At 46.0% G+C, this 19,378-nt stretch overlaps 1 protein-coding gene across 1 annotated transcript; it reads right to left on the reverse strand.

Annotated features, from left to right (window-relative positions):
- Positions 1 to 449: 449 nt before the first annotated feature.
- Positions 450 to 18,392, reverse strand: CERS5 (ceramide synthase 5). The gene is made up of 10 exons (XM_042838265.1): positions 18,180 to 18,392; positions 12,714 to 12,819; positions 10,596 to 10,726; positions 9,574 to 9,631; positions 8,947 to 8,997; positions 8,200 to 8,292; positions 6,762 to 6,890; positions 6,371 to 6,477; positions 4,512 to 4,668; positions 450 to 1,735 (listed from the first exon to the last, which is right to left on the reverse strand). The coding sequence occupies exons 1-10, from the start codon at positions 18,368 to 18,370 to the stop codon at positions 1,583 to 1,585; spliced, it is 1,176 nt and encodes a 391-aa protein (XP_042694199.1). The 5' UTR covers positions 18,371 to 18,392; the 3' UTR covers positions 450 to 1,582.
- Between the last annotated feature and the right edge of the window lie 986 nt (positions 18,393 to 19,378).

Here is a 19,378-nt window from a genome sequence, read left to right on the forward strand (position 1 = left end):
AAGTTTTTCCTTCTGTTCAGGTGGAATTTTCTGATTCCTGTTGGTGCCCGGTGGCCCTTGGTCCTGAAAAGAGCCTGGCCCCGTGCTCCTGCCCCCCACCCTTCAGACATTGCCGAGAGTTGGTCTGAACCCCTGTTGGCCTTCTCCCCCACCTGAACAACCCTGGGGCTCTCACAGCCTGTCCCCACTAGCTCTGCAGCCCCCGCGGGGCTCTCCCAGCAGTTCCCAGCCTACCCAGCACTGGGCCCAGTGCTTGAGCTGCATCCTCCTCAGTGCAGAGGAGTGGGAGAATCTCCATTACCCTGCTGGTCCAGCATGGTGCAGTGCACCCTATCCTCCCATAGGCCACCAGGGCACACTGCTGGTTCACAATCATCCTGCTGACCACCAGGACAAAGTCACTGATTTCATTTTTTTTAAAATTAACAAAGTGAAACATAGTTCTGAAGTGCTTTGTTGGTTTTGTTTGTTTGTTTTTGTTTTGTTTTTTAATCGAGATAAGAGTAAACAACAGTATAAAACGGTAACAACTCAAGAAGTTCCCAAAATTCTGCTCGTGACTGACATGCAGGTCCTCCATTGCCCCCAAGTACCATCGAGTAAAAAAAGAAGCATAACCCACAGTGTGGCTGCTTTTCCAGCCCAGTGATTTCCTCCACAAAAATTGCAGAATGAGAGCAGCACCATTCTAACTTCTGTCCTAAAACACAGTTGAGCAGGACTGAAACCCCTCATTATGTGGAAAGCTAAGAACAGCCCCCAGCATTGGTCTGCCCTCAAGTTCCTCGCTCAGCCAACTGCATCCAGTAGATCTAGAAATGTCTTCAAAACCACAACTTGCAAAAGAAAAAAAAGAAGATTTAAAAGGTACATATTGTGATACTTGTCTTTGGGGCAATAATGAATCCCCTCCCCTGTTTCAGATGGCTGTCACTGAGGCTTCAGAGGGGCTTTCAGCACCAGAAGAGGCAGCAAATGCTGGCCTGGTCCCTCTTGAGAGCAGAGTTAACAAGCTATAGCCTCCTTAACACAGAGCACCCCAGAGAAGCTGGAGCAACTTTTCTGTTGTAGCACAATGCAACGCAGAGCTTGGCTGTAGCACAAAGGGATGAGTCTGCTGCAGCCTGTATGTGGGGAGCAAAAACCAGGCACTCCCCATGCTCTGAGCTGCTTACAGAGTGCCTCAAGGAGACGATGCTGACCCTGCGTTGGATGAGCCGTCGTCGCTGGCAGTGCATTCACCAACCGTGGCCAGTTGAGCCCAAACTCATTCCACCTTGAGTTGATCCCAGTACAAACCAGTTTGTCAAATACAAAGATACCTCTGCAAACGTCGATGGCGCTAAGATTGAAGTACAAAATGGCTTAAAGTGAAATCTGCAGCTTGCTCTTTGCCCTAGTAATTGGCTTTCTCCCTTCTGTCATGCCAAGCCTTGGACTGGTCTGGATTGTGCCCGTTTCAGATTTGCTGGAGGTTTCTGGGGAAGGGGTATCTTGATTAAAAATCACTTGGGAATGCAGAGTTCAACACATCTAAATATGCAGAGACAAGTTCGTGTTTGCTCAAGGCCAACCCAGGGCCTTATTCCTCCTCTGTCCACTGCCCGCCGGCCACGTGGCCGTTAATGCGGTTGGAGCCATTGCTCGAAGTGCTGAAAACTCCTTTTGTGCTGTTGGACGTCACATCCTCCTCCTCAGAGCTGCTTTCTACATCGCTGCGGTCATCTTTGGATACCTGAACAATCCAAGTGAGATTTGGTAGTGGAAAGGGGAGAAGTTGGTAAATTCACAGAAAGTTACAGCAGTAGAAGGTTGTACGGAAGGGATTAACCAGCCCCAGTGACAACTGCCTTCTGCACTCCACCCTTATTAACTTAAAGCTTGAAGAGCCTGTCATCACATGCAGAACACAAGACAGACGTAGAAAAAGACAGCTGGGAATGAGAAGCTCTGCCTTCTGAAAGCTGTACACTGTGAGGCACCACGCTTCACGCTCATCACATCAGAGGATGTTAGAGATCTTGGCTTCCAAGAGGTGCATTCTAGACTGGTTAAAGGTTGCTTTTCCAGATAAATTTGTTTTCAATAACAATAATAAATCTTCTCACACCATAACAATCAGCAAATACAATGACAAAATACATATCTATCAGTTCTAGAAAGAACACTTTGTCCTACAGGGACTGCCTTTGATATTTTAAAAATTAACCAGCTATATTTATCACAATGCTGTTTGCACAAAGTGCCTCCCATTTTCACTGCTTGTCGTTCATCTGTGAGAAGTCGTTTATGAGGAGCAGCACAGTTGGGCAGCAGGCTGCAGAACAGAGACGACAACGTAACACCAGCCCAGGAGCTGAATTCCCCTCAGCCTGTGGGGAACTGCCCTATGGTTATGGCTTTGGCTGTAAGGTGACTACACAGTCAGCCAATGCATTTGTATGTGGGGCTTTGAACCTTTGGAACAACCCTCAGGCACAGCTCTGCTTCACGTCGCTGCTACCTGCTGTGGGAGTGCCATGGAAATGCAGTGCACCAGCACACAAAAGAAGGGACCATAATCCAGGCCCCAACTGCAAATAAGCACCTTGGTCGCTGGCTGGGCTCCAGAGCTGTAAACTCACCATTGCCAACTGGATGCACAAATGGCTCCTGCTTTACATCCCCTAGGGCAGGCTCTTCACACTTCTGCCTGCAACTAACAGCCCTCATTCACCTCACGTGCAAGCACTTTGTGGGGAGATTGCTTTCAGGTGCTTCAGAAATTGATCCTGCTCTGCCTGTTCTGTGCCTGGATTCTGGCTTTCAAACAGCACCTGGTGGGAAGGTTTCAGCTCCAAGGAAGATGTGGCAGAAAGCCAGATAATGATCTCCAGGATAGGTTTTGATGGGCCTGTGGGTGTATTTGCTTTTGTCTGTAGCCAAAACTTCTGGTACCTCCTCCTGTACTGGAAGTTCAAAGGGTCACTGGAAGGAAGCAGAGGTCTCACTCTACTTCCCACAACTACTTTCACAAAAAGGTCTGCTTTTCTGCTGTCCTCTTTCACTCAGCAGTGTGTTAATGAGCACTACAGACATAGACATCAGAGTCTTTGTGAACCTACAAATCATACAAGTGAGGACATCAGAACAAGCCACAAAACACTGCTCAGACCTTTGGAGAACCTGCATTTTAAAACTGGATCAGGGCCAGCACTGCATCAGCCAGGGAAACAAACGTTTTAAGGGAAGACATCACCCAGCTGAAGCCCCAAGACCAGAGCTTTGTGTTCCCCTCAGCCTAGAAACAGGGTAGAAACAGAAGTGCAGATCACACTTACATGCAAAGGATGAAACTGTCCAGCTCCAATCTGGCACAGCAGAGGAAAAGGAGTGAGAAAAGAGTGAAGAAGACAAAGCTCAGAATCCCTTCTCTGGCTAGGTCACCTGGACAGGAGAAAAGCAAGGAAAGGGAAAAGACACAGACCTGAGCTGTAGGAACAGCTGCACAGAAAATAAGAGCCTTGCAGTAGCAGCTGTGGGGAACAGATGAAAAACTCCTGTGCATGCTCTAAAATACATTTTCCCCTAACAAACACTGTCATAAACAGATATGTATTTCAAGGTTACATTTCATGTGTGGGCAGCTAAGAAGTCAAACACAAAGTATAGCTGTAAGAGAAACTCAGATCAAGATATCAGATAGATGACAAAAAAGGCATTTGTGCTAGCAAACCATCTGTTGCGCTCTGGTAGATGCAAAGGAAGTGGCTTCTGATGGGCTGGCTGGGTGTCAAACAGTTCCTAGGCTGCTTGCCCTGTCTCATGCCTCCAGTTGAAGTACAACTTTTAAGCCTGGCAACTTAGGCTGCAGCCCAACATCAGCACTGTTTGCTCTTAGGATAACATCTGCCACTTACCAGCTGCTGGAGTCTCAACCCTCCCCCTTCCCAACACTCCCCTCCTCCCTCCCCCAGCTAAAATTGGAATACTTAGAACTGGAGCTAGACTGCAGCCCATTAGCCCAGTGACAACCAGCTTGCTCTCCAGTACTTCTGAGAGTACTGGAAACTTTGCCACTGCACCTCAATGCCTGTCTCCCACCGGCAACCAAAAGCCATTCACTGCTAAAAGGGAAGATGCATAATTCTCAGTGCAACCCAAGAATCAGCAGATGTTGGAAAGCTAGGAGCTGAAAGACATTCTAAATGATTATTTTAAAAAGAGCTTTCTACCACCTTTAACTCCAGACAAAGCAACAAGCAGTCACCATATCTCAGTGCACTGGAAAATGGTGGTGTTTCCTTGCATGAACAGAACAGAGAGGAAAGCATCCCTGCCTCTGTATGTATTTGGCAGCTCTGGTCTGCAGAGCAACCAGGGTTAAAAAAAAGAAACCAACTGCTCTACAAAGCAATCATTATGTAATTACCTTGAGAACTAGCACCAGCCCTTGCTAATGGCTCCATTTCTCTTAATTCCTTCACAGAGCTTGTAGAAAAGGGGACCCAAACCAGCCCCCAACACCTTACCTTTCCCCGCACGAGGGCCTTGTAGGCAGTGCGAACGATGAGATAGGACCAGATGACATGCAGGATCTGCAGGGTTACCAAAAGGCCATTGAACAGCCACCAGGAAGGATAAGGCCCAATCAGTTCCCAGCTTTCGAATAGCGTTGTATTCAAAATCCTAAGAGATCCAGAAACACATTACAGATCGGCTGTGCTGGTAGTATGGCTTCCAGCTCTCCATTCAGATGACTGGCCAGATGCACAGCAGTGTGCATCTCACTTAAGCATCTGTTGCTTTGCTCCTGTCAGAGCGGTGATGCATCTGATCTCTGGCCAGAGTTAGGAGACAGACTAAATCCAATTAGAAACACTGGAACTGAGCAACAAACAGAAGACGTGAATGTTATGCAGTTTGGTTACGCATACGGATCTGCTGCCAATTTCCTTCTCCACAGAGTTTATAATAACTTCACAGGAAGTGATGTCAAACTGCTCTGGTCACTAAAACAACTGTTAACACATTCATCCTTCACCCATTTTTTAAAAACCATGCAGATTTTATTCCTAGTTGGCCTCTCTCCCTTCCCTCCTACTTTTAGATTCCTCCTGCCAAGCTGGAAGACAACAAACTGCTTCACAGACAAAGCATTTTTGGTTTCTTTCAGGACTGTTTTGCTGTTCTCATCGCTGGAAGTTACTGCCAGCACTTAAGTGATGTATTAAACAATTTAGATTTCGTGAAGTAGAGATGCGTGGAGAGACCTTTAAAGGCACCATTAGTTTTGCATAGCTTTTAACATTTTACAGGAAAAGAGAAACAAGCCTGTCGAAGAAGAACCCAAGGCCCCAAAGTGCAGCTACAGGAACAGCTAATTTGTGGCCAGCTTATTAGTGAACTGTATGCAGCTCCAGAGGTCTTGCAGTGCTTTACACTGCTAAACAGGGAAGTGAATATACGTGAGCTGAACTAGTATAAGGTCTGCAATACCACAGCAAGCTTGTCAGATTTCTCTGTAAAGATGAGGAGTTACATTACAGCCAGTGGAAAACACATTAAAGATTCACAGGGCTGCTGAGTAATAGCATGATGCAAGAGCATCACCTCACAACAGACTACAGCAAGGAGAACAATGACAACAATCTCATCTATCAAGGGAAAGAAACTCTGCAAACTTGAGTACCAAAACCTTTCCTTATCTTGATTCCCTTGATGCATTCGCTGGGAAACAAGAGCTTTAATTGCAATTCTGATACCAAGACAAATTTTCTGTGCACTCTTTCAACAGAAAGAAGGTGGAGAACATAACCACGACCACCCTCACTGAGCCTGACCTACTGGGTCAGCACAGAACTTCATTATAGAACAATTAGCTATAATCTGTTTAGGGTTGCACCTCACATAGAAGAATCTTCAGACCTATTTCAGGCTCTAAATAGTCACGACTCAAGGGCAGGACACAAGAAATCAAAAGCAGCACTGATGACTAAGCCAGATACTCAGAAATTAAATTTTCTTCAAGAAATTATGCCTCTTCTGTAACCATTTCCAAAACTTCTCAAGTCAAGAGAAGCAAACAGTGCTCTGAGCTATTCAGATAGCAGCTGACTGTGCTCCACTAATGAGCGCTGTCATCACTTTACAGCAAGAGAAAGAGAGGCCAGCTGTGTGTTAAGATTCCAGTCACTTCTCACACTCTCTCTTACTGACTGCTGAGAGGTTTCTTCATACTCCTGTTTAAAAGCACTGCTCCACACAGCACTTGGATTGTCTGCAACCTCAGGCTGCCGTAAGGGACATTCTGCACTGCTTGCAAGAGGTACAAATGCTTTTCTTAAAGGACTGAAAAAACAAACAAGACCTTACAGTTCAAGGTGCTTACCAGAATGGATAAATGCCCAAACGTGTAACAATGAACACAACACCAAAGAGCATGAAGAAGGCATCACAGAGACGCTGGTACTTGGCATAATTGGCTAACTTTGCAGCCTAGAAGAGATGAGAAACATGAGAATATTACTCCCTTTGTGCACTTGTGTAATTACCAGGCTATAGAACTCCAAAATCCTCAAGACATCACGCTTGTAAGGAGTTAGGAATACTTAGGGATTATTCTCAGCACGACAGCAGTTATGAGGAAAAGCTGACAAAGCAGGATCAGCAACGCAGATATTACAGCATGTTTAATGCTGCTCAGCAAAAATAGGGAAGTCTGCTTGCTTCCCTGAGAGCACCCCAGCATTAGGTACAGAAAGACTGAAAAGGAAACTTACCTCTAAGAGAAAATCAGATGCATCATGGAGACACAGCACCAGTGTTCCAACACGCACCATATTATTCATGTAAGAGAACGTAATGAGCCCAATTGTAGCCAAATGATGGACGAACATGATCAGGAAGTCCTGGAAACAGAAAGATGAATTAAGATCCTTCGGCTGTCAAACAAATACATATGCCTGGAGCAGAGCCACAAAACTGACCAACTGAAGTCACAGGATGACTTCAGTTCAGACTCGGACTCCACACAAAGCACAGCTCATCACACACCAGCCACCATCACCGGAGGCTCCAGAAAGGTCTCTCCCAGCATGCGTGCTTCTGTGAAGCTGTAACTGCATGCACAGGCACAGCACAATCTCTGGCACAAACACTCAAGACAAAGACAAGTATGGCTGCAGAATCCTCTGAAAGGATTGACAGGACAACATACGGCCCTTATTTCTGGTTCCCTTTGGCTTTACAGTCACACTGCTGGTCTTTTCAGCACTTGGCACAAATTATAAGTACGCTGCTGTTACCGTTGTCAGCATGCAAAAGCCTGCCAGAGCATAGCAGCCACAGAACAGAAGATAATCCAACAGCAAGAGCTGGGCTGCTCCATTCAAAAACTTTGTTCAATGCAGTTCAGGGCTGTTTTCTAGTTCAGTCCCCTGGGTACAACGCTTACATTTTACATCAGTGCACCTTACCATGGGGAGTGTAACAGAGGATATAGAATTAAATATTGTAAACAGTATCACAGATGCTGTTATTCACTTCTTTTCTGCAGCTCCAAGTTATTTTGCATCTTGGAGCTAATATTTCAGTACAGAAAAAAAACAATCACTTTTTTTTTCCCCCAACAGCTGATGCAAGAATGGGAATACTTTGTTACTTTGCAGTTTGTACAGCAGAAGCAATAAGCCACGATTTACTATGAACTGTTTTCCAACAGCAACAATGAACCAAATCCTAGAATGCAGCACAACAGAATTAGATTCCAGCAATCATGACCAGTCATCATTCTGACACAAGACAAAAAATTATTTTCAAAAAGCACGTATTATTGCTTCAGCATTTGCCATTTTCTCATCGTGCTCAGCAAGCCGATGCTTGGAGCATTTTATTTTCCTGTCCTTTTGAAAGCCTTAAAGTCAAAATCTCTTTTTTTTTCCCCCCAGCAACTTGCTAACTGTTTATTAGGAGGTATTGAGTGATTCTGTTCTTTCCCCTGGAAGACGAAAGAGCCTCTCAAGGATACACCAGGTCACATAGCAACTCATTCCTCCCTTCCTCTAGGATTGTAATGAGTAGAGAAGGAGCTACAGAGAGATGTGAATGAGGAAAATTCTGTTATTACTACATTTCAGCTTTACTGGCCACGCACACTGACAGTTTTTGTTAGCCTGGTCTATTCAGCAAAGCAGTTAGTGCAATTCTGGTTAACCTCACCTTCCGTTTAATGTCTGTAAACTGAGAAAACATGAGAGACCAGTAGAAGGCCAGCTCCAAGATATAGTAATAATAAAGCCTGGATGTTAGAGGCTGGAAAACAAACAAAGACAGCACAGTTAGAAGACAAACTACTTCAAAATTTACATTACAATCTACTTTTTCCTTCCTTTCTCTCCTGCCGTGTTCCCTTCAGAATGATAAGGCATGAGTTAAAAGATCCAGAATTAAGGCTTAGTTAACACAAGCTTAAGCAACAGCCGCCTTCCTACAGGCTCAGTCACACAAGCAACCTTGCGTGTTTGACAGGAGAATCTCAGGTTCTGAATGAAGCTCAGTGTTTAAAAATTGCACTGCAGCCTCCTGGATTAGGAAAAACAAACTGAACCACACTGGTTGGCCTCTCCACAATCACACTTGATGCATAATTAAAATAACACTGTGAGTAAATTACTTTTTCTAATCTCAGCAGGAAGAAAACACAAAACAAATACGAGTTGAGTCTACTCTATGTGAGAAAACACCACTGTTGACAAACCTACATAACCAGAATTGGAAGACACAAAACACTGTTATCTTTGTGCCTTCAAAAAAGGGATGGCTCTTCACTACTTGGGAAGCTTACCAGGCCTGGGTAGCATCCACAGAACGAGAAAGAGTTGAGACTACCCAATTACAACTTGCTGTCATTAACAGAAATAAGAAATTGCACAGGAGATTTGAATCTACTAAGTTTTTATCTCCTACCTGAAAGGGGTAGCTGTACCAGCACTGTCGTGTGTCCCAAAACCAGGGTGCCTGAAGGGAAAAGTCGAGTTTATTATTCTGCTGGTCTTTTTAATTCCCTTATCTAAGGCATCAACCAATACAGTTCCAGTTCACTGAAATTTTACCTTCGTTCCAAGCTAAATTTACTGTTAGACAAAATAATGATTTGAAATAATCATTCTGCACCCAAAGGCAAATTGTAACGCAACCGAAATTCAAAGAAGCAAGCAGCTCTAATAATAAAGACCCAGAGATAAATGTGTATCCCTATGGGAAGAAAGCAAAACCTCTCCACACCAAAAAGTCAGGTCTGTCCTATTCTGGTGTAAAGTAACAAATAAACTTCTAGTATTTCCATAATGACAGATTTGTTTAGAAGCTTTCTCATATTGTCAAAGTGGCCTTTACATAGAAACTCCAGGATCTCAAATAAGGGCACACGGAGTTGACGATTACCAAACTCCTCTTCTTTGAAGCTAGGTGCAAGCACAGAAGGGACACTGTAGTCAAAGCCCTGAAATTTCAGCAGTGCAGTGCGAACCCAGTGGCACAACACACAGAAAAACCAGATGGGAGGGTGAGGAGGGGTGTGCCAGATCAACTCACCGTCCAGAGAAACCTGATTCCATAAAGAAATATACTTAAATAGAAGGTAAATCTCCACCTGGGAAAAAAAAAAAAGCAAAGTACAAAAACATGAACCAGAAATCGTTTCTGTTTAATATTTGTAACAAAACCTGAAACAACTGTGAAAAAAGCAATTCTGACAGCTGAAAAGTATTCACCCACTAATTGTTAATCCTTCATTTGTAAACGTTGTGTGAGGATAAACCCATTTGAGAGCTTTCACACCACACTTGTTGGCATTGACAGCCAAGTTCAGAGTGAGCATGCAGCATTCATACGCTTTAATATACAATGTCAAGATAACAAGAAAAGTAGCTGTTATTCAGAAGATATCCTAATACATGTAATTATCCTTCTTACCTTGCGGCTTTAAGTAGGCAAAATCATACTGGAGGAAGAATTAATATGAAGAAAATTACTGGAAAGGAAAGAAACCAGCACAGAAGAAAACAAGTCAGGAAAGAAGCACTCAGATGCTACTGCACTAACAGGGGAACTACAAGCACTCAGAAAGAAACAAAGAACAAAGGAATGGACTGAAGGGAAAAGCAGAGAAATCCAGGATGTGTCCATAGAAGTACATACATCACTGTAAGCCATAAGGTCACCGTGCCTGGGAAAAATGCTACAGCATAACTGTGCAGACAGCCAGCTTGTCTTCAGTGTAATTACTGAACTGTGCACATGCAGATGTGTACACACACACACTGAAGTGTCACTGCCCGCGTTACGGCCATGGCTCACTCTCACAAGCTGTACATCACTGACAAGAGTAACTCCTGTGCAAGTGTTCTGGGCTTTCATGTACATATATCAAACATAGCTGAACGCTATGAAGCTCTCCTCACTTCTTCCACTTGCCTACAGGAGAATTTGCCTCCTGCCAGCCAACCCCCAGGCACCAGTTTAAGTTAACAGCTGACCACAACTTCAGTGAGAAGAGAGAACAAAGAGCTGGAGCTCTGAGATGGAGGCACATCCCAGCCTCTGCACGAACATACATGCTCTCACAAAATTTAGTGATGGTGGTGGGTTTGTCCTGGTTCCTCCGATGCCGAAACCAGCGTTGGATCTTTCGAACATCCCAGTCTAGCTGCTTTGACAAGCCTTCTAACCTTTTTCCATCTGGAGACTGAAGGAAAATGAAACAAACGTCAGTTCTCCTCCTTCTCAACCTGCTTTCAGTTTGACATCCTCTGTACACTACAGTAGGACCCATGCACAGATGACAAAACCCACAACGAAGGCACTGCGTACATTTTTAACCCTGACACTAGCACTATGCCAGAAGCAGGAACCTGTTGCCATACTCATTCATATTCAACTTTCAAAAGCCACTAATTACTTAAGTACTCGGAATGCTTGTGGTTTAACATTTCCTCATCTACTTCATCATTTGACAGCACATCACTACAGAGAATGTAGTTCTGTTTCTTAGTTTGGGAGGAGAAGAGGAGGGGCTTTTAAAATGCCCTGTCCTGCCTGTTAAAACCTGCAGATCAACTCAGGCTGTCTGGAACTCAAGAACATGACAGCTGAATACACTTAAGGGACAGGATTCACTGTGAAGTTTATGGAAACTTTAAAGTAAGAATTCGGTTTTAACACATCTGATGTTTATAGATTCAAAAAAGGCATCAGAGAGATGGCGTCATTTCCATTACCACTTTTAGAGTGCATGGATACAATTAAACTTGAAAACGGAAATAGTTGCACAATAAAGAATGCATCCCTGTTCTCTCACTGGAAACTCTACTGGCAGTTTGTTTGAACAACGACAGTGGATTTACAGGAGCAGAAAGAGTGAACAAAACCTGATAACTACCTCTACAATGGCCCATGGTGAGATAAGCCACGCTAGTTTCAGACCAGTGTCCTTTTAACAAGCTCTGCCAGGGAGCTCTTACAACTGAAAGACGATAAACACATTTTACCACTTAAGTTACAAACAAACCCAGAAAGCTATGTAGAATGCTCATGTAATACAGAGTCACCAGATTGCTGAACTGAAAAACAAGATAATCTGTCATCTGATTTGCAGTACTGAAACCAGGACTTTCTCACTGCAGATAATAATGAAATCTCTTCCCTCTGCATCAGAGCCACCCTACATTTCCATTCTCCAAATCTGACAGCACACGAGCATACTGGCATAGTTAAACAAAGCTCTGTTTTTCATAGAAGCTAGATAAGTACTGCACAGCACGCAACCCCATGGGTTTCCTCAACATTAATTTCAAGGGCATCCCCTGCATTAAAGCCCTCCCAGCACATGGCATCAAATCACAGGGGCCTTCCTGTTCACGTCTCATCCCAAGTGCTCCTGAACCTCACTGTTCCCATGAGGTGAGTTCTGCTGAGGCTTTTATAGAATTTCCCCTCCTTCACCAAGTGCTTTTTCTGCTCCACTCAAAATGGAGTTCAGCATCACCAAACGAGAAGATAAAGCCTTCCATTTCAATATCTTTAATGAAAATCTATCCCACCACCTGTGCTGATTTAACTGTCAACATCCAAAAGCACAGACAGCACGCAGCTCTGTCATTCTAAAGTGAAGGAGCACTGCCAGCTCAAGCAAGAGAAAAGCCATGAAATGCAGAATAAAAGCAATACCTGCTGCCAACATTCAGCATCCCACCACTCGTCAGGGCGCACTTCCATGGACAGAATGCTTTTACTTGAGCAAGTGACTTCCACTTGGCACAGGAAGAGGAAAGCATTCCCCCAGATGGCCAATGAAAGCAGAGAAGCAGATCACAACAGAGCAGTGCTTTTCCAGTAGGAAGTGAAAGATGCCAGGCAATTTTTTTGTAAACCAACAATTACTGCCCATTACAGCAGTAACAGCAGGGACAGAAGCAGGGAACTATAGGAAGAAAACTCTTATTTTAAAAGAGGACAATTTTGATTCAGAAAAGATTCTTCTGTGTGCAAAAGCACAAATCAGCCATAAAGAGAATTTACTTTCCTGCAAGACGGACATGTCAGAGGCAATGGAAAATAAAGAACACGTGGATGAATGCACTGTGGATGGAACACATTTCTTAAACCAAAGAAGTGGGAGACAGAAACCCACACCCTCACCTTTGCAGGTCTCTGTTCCTAGCAGTGAAACTCACCTTCGTGATGGATGTAAACACTTTCTCTAAAATCGCATTGGGCTGGGCTCTGTGAGCTCCACTGTCTTGTATGCCGAGGTTTATGGCACACGGCTTGGCAATAAACCTGAAACACAAAGAGATGGATTAAAACAAGGCATGTTTTCCTCGCCCAAGTCACAGCCCCAGCCTCTCACAGACTGCAAAACCTCTCCAAAATGCTTCTGAAGATCTTCACTGTTGCTCTAAGGAACACGTACCTTTAGGTAACCCAACTGGTAACTGCAGGGAGGACATATTGTAACACATTTAATGTGAAAACTTCAGTTCAAATGCCCTGGCCTTGCAGGATCAGGACACGTTTCCCCACATGACTGGCACCACTCAAAACTAAATAATAATCACTGACATGAGCCCTCTGCAAAGGGCTGCTAGAGCCCCTGCAGATCAAACACCTCATTTCCAGAATGCTTCTTGGTGTCACATAGCTCAAAAAAAAAAAAAAAAAGGAAGTTCGAGTCACACAGTTCATAAAAAAGACAGAACCACAGATTTCTTTTCCCCTAAGAGGGAGAAGCGTAAGTGGCTTGCTTCTCTAGGCAAGGTAGGGAAGAAATCCCAAGTCAGGCTGAAACCCACACCTCAGCACCTCACACTGCATGCAGTGCGTTCTCCAAAAGCTGACTGAGCACTTGGTGAATCTTATGGCACTCCGAAAACAAACCTGGTTTTGCAACTGATGCATATATATCCTCATTCAAAACCAATTGTGTTTTGCTGTACCTTTGCATCAAACTGGCCAAGAGACAAAACACACACAGTACTGAATGCCTGAATTGCGTTCTCTCCTGTTGGTGAGCAACAGCTTTCAAGGACAGCAAATTTTAAAAAATTAATTAACTAATTAATTTGAGAGCATGCAAAAACCTGTTTCTCAAAAACAACTTTGAAAAGGACCCAACACTGGCATCGTTACATCTACTTTGCTTCAAAATGCAGAGTGTTCCAGAGGCAACTCCATTATACATATGTATTCCATTTAGAAGACTCAGAGTGTGATTAAGCAGAAAATGCTGCTTTTTCCAACCATCGCATTTGCTGCCATTTCCCTTTGTGTTTAAAAGATGAGATTCAAATTCAACAGAATCATTATTATAAGCATTCCAGCTGCAGCCATGCTTGGGAGCACATCCTCAGTGCTTCTGTTAGGAACAGCTACAAGTGCACTGCAGAACAGACACAGGTTGTAGGGTTTTCCCTTGAGAAATTATGGATCAGCTCACAAATAATCCTAAATGATCTCTGCTGCTTTTAGAAGATAACCCCCAAGCAATAGCAGCCGTAGCGCTGGGTTCCTGCCCTGTTTCTCACACGTCCTGCCTGCTTCAACAGCCACAGCTAAAGAAGTAAAAACAGCAAAAAGTGATTTCCTTTCAGCCTGGCTCTTCCCTGCTTTGATGGCTCACTGCTTCCTCCACCATCTGGACCACCAGCCAGAAGTGATGTTAATGATGTGCCCATCTCTTTGCTCCTCTTTCCTCCAGGATGCACCAGAACAGCAGCAGAGCAGCTCACGTGAGCTCACCGGATGTCAAACAGTTCTGTTTCATTTTCTGGAGGATGGTGCTTACAGCTCCACAAAGAGCTGCTTTTGTTTAAGAGCAGGTAAGGAGGAGAGGAACATAACGAAGCCCCTATGATCCATCAAAGTGGCATTATTTGGGAATTCAAAACCTGAAGCATCAAGGAAAGAAGAAACAGCATCACCTCAAAAAAAAAAAGAAAAAGAGAAATAAGCAGAAATAATTCACTTCAGGACCCACTGAATACAAAACAAACACAATGAAGATTTGCACAAAATTGCTCCAGACTACAAGCTTCCTCCACTGGGAAAATACAGATGTGTACAGAAGTCAGGAAAGGAAAAAAAATAAAGAGCAAGGCAGGGCTACAGGCAGTGCATGGGACTCAGCCAAGCGTGCAGGTGACCAAAGAGCAAAACAAAAAAAACACACAAACATTTCTTGGTGCATGGAGGCAAGCAGATATCAATGTTAGCAAAGAGGAAAAGTCACAGTCATGGAGATACAGCCACAGAAATAGGATCTCTACACTGTTAAGGAAGTGCAGCCTAGCGTGGTAATGCTGCTCCTCTCACCCAGCAACGGCTTCATGCAGCAGGGAGCAAATTCCAGCCCACAGCCAGCCTCCTGCAGGGCCCAAACGCTCTCCCAAAGCACTTTCCCCACAACAGGTTGCACAGGAAAGCGTCCAGGTGGGTTAAGATCTCTGCAAAGGACTCTTCCACCTCTCTGACAGCTCTGCACCCTCCATAGCGCTCTCCCAGCAGTTCACAGTCTGCCTGGAGCTGGAGAGCCCAGCACTGGGCCCAGTGCTCCAGCTTGGGGTCTCCCCAGGGCAGAGCAGAAGAAAAGGGAATCTTCCTTGCCTGCTGGCCACGCTCTCTGCAGCACGCCCCAGGGTCCCACTGACCACCTGAAAATGCCAACTTAATTGTAGAATCCCCTCTCCCTCCAGAATCCCCATTCTTGGGGATGTTCACAACTGGACATCACCACAAGCAATTCAAGCTGATTCCAAGGCAGGTCCTGCCTTAAGGATTGGACAAGGTGACCCAGAGGCCCTTTCCTACCTAATTATTTTATGATGCCACACAAATCTGCTGCAGGAGCAATTCCCAAGGTCGAGATCGTGCCGCGCCCTCCCAGCAAGGTGTTTTCATCATGTAAATGCTTTTATTGCTGTTTTATGAACCCATATGTGTTTATAGGCCTAAGTCACACCTACCCAGCTCCATTTTCACCCCAGTTATTAAGACATCGAAACCAGCATCAGTTTTCAAACACAGAGACTAGCATCTAACAAGCACTTTCCAGTCACACTGTACCTCATGAACCCTCCGTTCTGGAAGGTTCAGGTTCTCTGCTAACTCCCTCCTACAGCTCTGAAAAGAAGAACAATTCCCTAAGGCCAAGATTTACAGAGTAAGCACATTCTGGAGTCAACATACCCAAAGAGAGAGTTCATCTCTTCACAACCTCTCAGTTTCAGTGCTCACTCCAGCACTGCCCCTAATTTCCAGATAGATTTGACAAAATAACGTCTAAAACTCTTTTTCTTTTGTTTCTGCACCAGACTGAACCACAGATCCTTCCTCAGAGCCAGAGTGACTGTAAGCAAAAAGGAGTTCCAGTGTAATTACAATCACCTTGTACAAGTCACAGACTCCAGGTCTTCCCCAGTACCTGTGAGGCTTTTTGTGCCTGCAGTGGGGGGAAAAAAAGAAATAACACACTGACTTGACACATTCGTTAGCAGAAGTCCATCTTTCTCCTGCCTGCCCCAAAACCCACTTCCAGCTCAGCCAGGCCCTTTCTCTGCTCTGCAAGCTCAGTTCTTCATCACACATAATTCCCACACTCACTCAGCCCAATGAGTATTTTACCAATACCGTGATGCAAAGGCTGATTTACAGGAGCATTACCCACAGAAACGTTATGTCAGCGTAACAAAAGCACTTCCTCACACAGAAGACCTCCTACAGAGCACAGAGGGAAATGAAGGAAAAAAAGAAAAATAAGAGCAGCAGGAGAGCAGAATTCGAGTTCTGAGTCACTGAGTCTGACTGCCACTTGTGTATCAAGGAAGACTTAATCATCCCCAAGGCCTCAGCTGGGGTATGCACACAAAGGAATGCTATTAGATGAATCTGGACTATCATGACACGTTCAAAGTGGCAGGAGAAAGAGGAGAATATTTCTAGAAACATACGGTCTTTTGAAACAAACATCCCAGGAACAGCCCTGGATTTCGCTCTCACAATGTGCTTTCACTTCAGGGTATCACCAGTGAAGCACTGTGAAAGAAAAGGAAGCAACCCGCACAGGAACCAGGCCAGCAGTACAAGTTTCCAGGTTGTGCTGCTGCAACATTTAATTCTTCACCTAAATCTTCCCTGAGTTAACACAGCAAAAGAAATTTAATAAGCACAGCATTACAAAGATAAAGTAGCCTCTAGCAGGATGATGTCTTATTAGGTGCAGCAGGATGCACTGTACCTCTCTCTCTCTCCAGAGAAAACAGTCTTTTGTATTTCCTCCCCCAAACTACCTGAACCAGCCAGGACTGGGGCAGCCAGGAGACTTCCCCTAACCCCCCCATAACATCCAGGGGCAGCTCTGCCTCCCAGATCCCTTTCCTCATCTGCTGATTGCCATGGATGTCAGGGGTGGGCTTTGGCTCTGCCACGTGTCTGTTACCAGGTCCTCTGCACTGGTCTGAGCTGAAAGCAGCATTCTGGAACTGGGGAAAGAGATAAGATTGATAGGGGGAAAGAAAAGATGCTCCCACTTCTCTCCTACCCATGTTTTTCTTCACAGTTCTTTCTTTTTGCTCTGCTTAAGTCTCCAATTTTGTTTAAGCTTTGAAAGCTCAAAATTTAAAAAAAAAAAAAAAAAAAAAAGCACTTCCTATAGAAAACCTTAAAAATGAAACCAATTCAGTCCCTGGCCACTTAAATGCTTTCCACAGAGAAACACATCCACTCATTTCATTCAGAAATGTAGGACTGACTCAGCCTTTAATGAACTATTTGGATAGGTACCTGAGGTGTCTTAATTGGCTTCTAACACCTAAGTGTTCTCTTTAACCAAGGCACTTTTCTAATTAGCATCGCTGTCAGCCGCACAGCCTGCTCCATGTGCTGCAAGAGATATCCATCGCAAAGAGCAGAAACTGCTGCCTCAGGGGAGAGGTAACACACGGGTATGGGATGCTGAACTGACTGAGAAAAGTTGCACCACATCTGTCCGTGGGCAGACAGCATCCAAACCGCACCTCCGGCACTTCGGGGACCCACAGAGCATCGAGGAACACAGCAGGCAGCAGAGCAGGCCCGAACTCCTCAGCCAGGAACTGTCAGGGAGAGCACATCACCGGCAGCGAGCAGCCCAACACCCTCAGACACACACAGGGCTGGCTTCCAGGCAATGGGAAATAAAGGAGGGGTTCTCCTGACACCGTGCTGCAACCCCTCAGCATACAGGGGGCTGCCAGGGCCCACAGCACGGCACAGGGAAGCCCCGAAGCCCCCGAAAAGCACAGGAGGGCCGTACAGAACGGCCGGGAGGGCCGTGCGGGATTCCCCCGCCGTGACACACGCAGCCCTCGGGCCCCAACGACGCTCCCTCCCCGCGCAAAGAGATGAAAGGAGCGCCGGGCGGAGGCCTGAGGCCTACGCGGGACCTGAAAGGAGAACGGGACCCCGAACCGAGCCGGGTCGAGCAGAACCGAGCCGAACCGAAGGGGCGCCAAACCAAGCCGGGCCCAGCACCGCGCAGCCCGCCCCGCTCCGCCGCACGTTGCTAAGAGACCCCGACGGGCTCGCACTGCACCACGGCGCGGAGAGGGCAGCGGCCGCCGCCTGAGGGTCGCGGGGCTCCGAGAGGGCTCCAGCCCCGCGCTCACCTCTCGAACAACAGTCGCACGGCGAAGATACCGAGCGCCAGCGGGAAGGCGGAGAGGACGTGGCTCGCCCGCGGGTACTGCAGCCCGCCGTCCGGCTCGCCAGCCAGGTCGGCCCACGTCACGTTGTGAGGCAGCCAGAAACGCTCGTTCCAGAACCAGGCCCGCACCGCCGCTACCGCGGCTGCCGCCATTTTCCGCTGCCTCCCTCCGCCTCGCCCCCCCTCCCGCCCCGGCGGCGGCCACCGACAGCGGGCGGAGCTCCGCGCCTCAGCCCACCCGCTTCCGCCCGCCGCCCAGGGCGCATGCGCAGGCGGCGCTGCGGGGCGGTGCTGCCCTGGCCACGCCCCTTTCGCGGACCGTTAACTCGGAGCATGCGCAGAGCACAGCGCGCGCGACTCGCTCTGCCCGCAGCGCTCCCTGAGGAGAACTGGCGGGAATCGCTCGCTGCTGGGGCGTTCCTACGAAAAAAAAGAAAAAAAGAAAAAAAAGCGCGCTGATTGTTCTGCTTTAAAAAGTCTCAAGATTGTTTTCCAAGCCCCCGAGCCCCGAGAAGCGGCCTTCAGCTTCACTGCCACAGGGCAGCCGTTCAGCTCTCACATGAGGAGTTCATAGTGAGACAACAAGGGCTCATTTTATTAATGCAGACGTAGTTTAGCATTTAAGTGCAGAACAGAGAGGTTCACACAGCAAAAACGTTCAGAATGATCCCAGTAGCTTTAAAAGCTTTCAGAAAATTATTTCAACGTGATGGGCTCGGGACTGAGTGTTAACCAAGGAACAAAGGCTGTATTCTGCTTTGTAATTATGTTCTAAAGCTCTCCATAAAGGTACTCAGCACCGGCTTCCCTGTGTGTGGTAGCAGAGATCCATCTGTCCCATAATAGCCCTTCTGGCATCCATCCAGCTGAGAGTAAATTAAATGGCCCATTGAGCACTCAACTACTACAGTAACCAATGGGTCCAAGGAGGTGGCAGTTCATAATATCTGTGCTTTTTTCAGTGGAACAAGTTCAGCACTAATTGCCCTGTGAATACGTTCACTGAGTGGTTGGAATCCTTGCATCTCAAGGACTCACAGGTGGCTGAGATTTAACCAGAACAAATCTCTGAACAGCCACTGTGCAGCTTTAGTATCATGTGAGTGGGGATGCACTATAAAGCTCGGCTGCATCTCCTGATAAACAAGGAATTGGAACATC

Source organism: Centrocercus urophasianus, unplaced genomic scaffold, assembly GCF_019232065.1.
Source record: "Centrocercus urophasianus isolate 14NV4802_14NV808 unplaced genomic scaffold, USGS_Curo_1.0 seq_75, whole genome shotgun sequence".
Classification (NCBI taxonomy): Eukaryota; Metazoa; Chordata; class Aves; order Galliformes; family Phasianidae; genus Centrocercus; species Centrocercus urophasianus.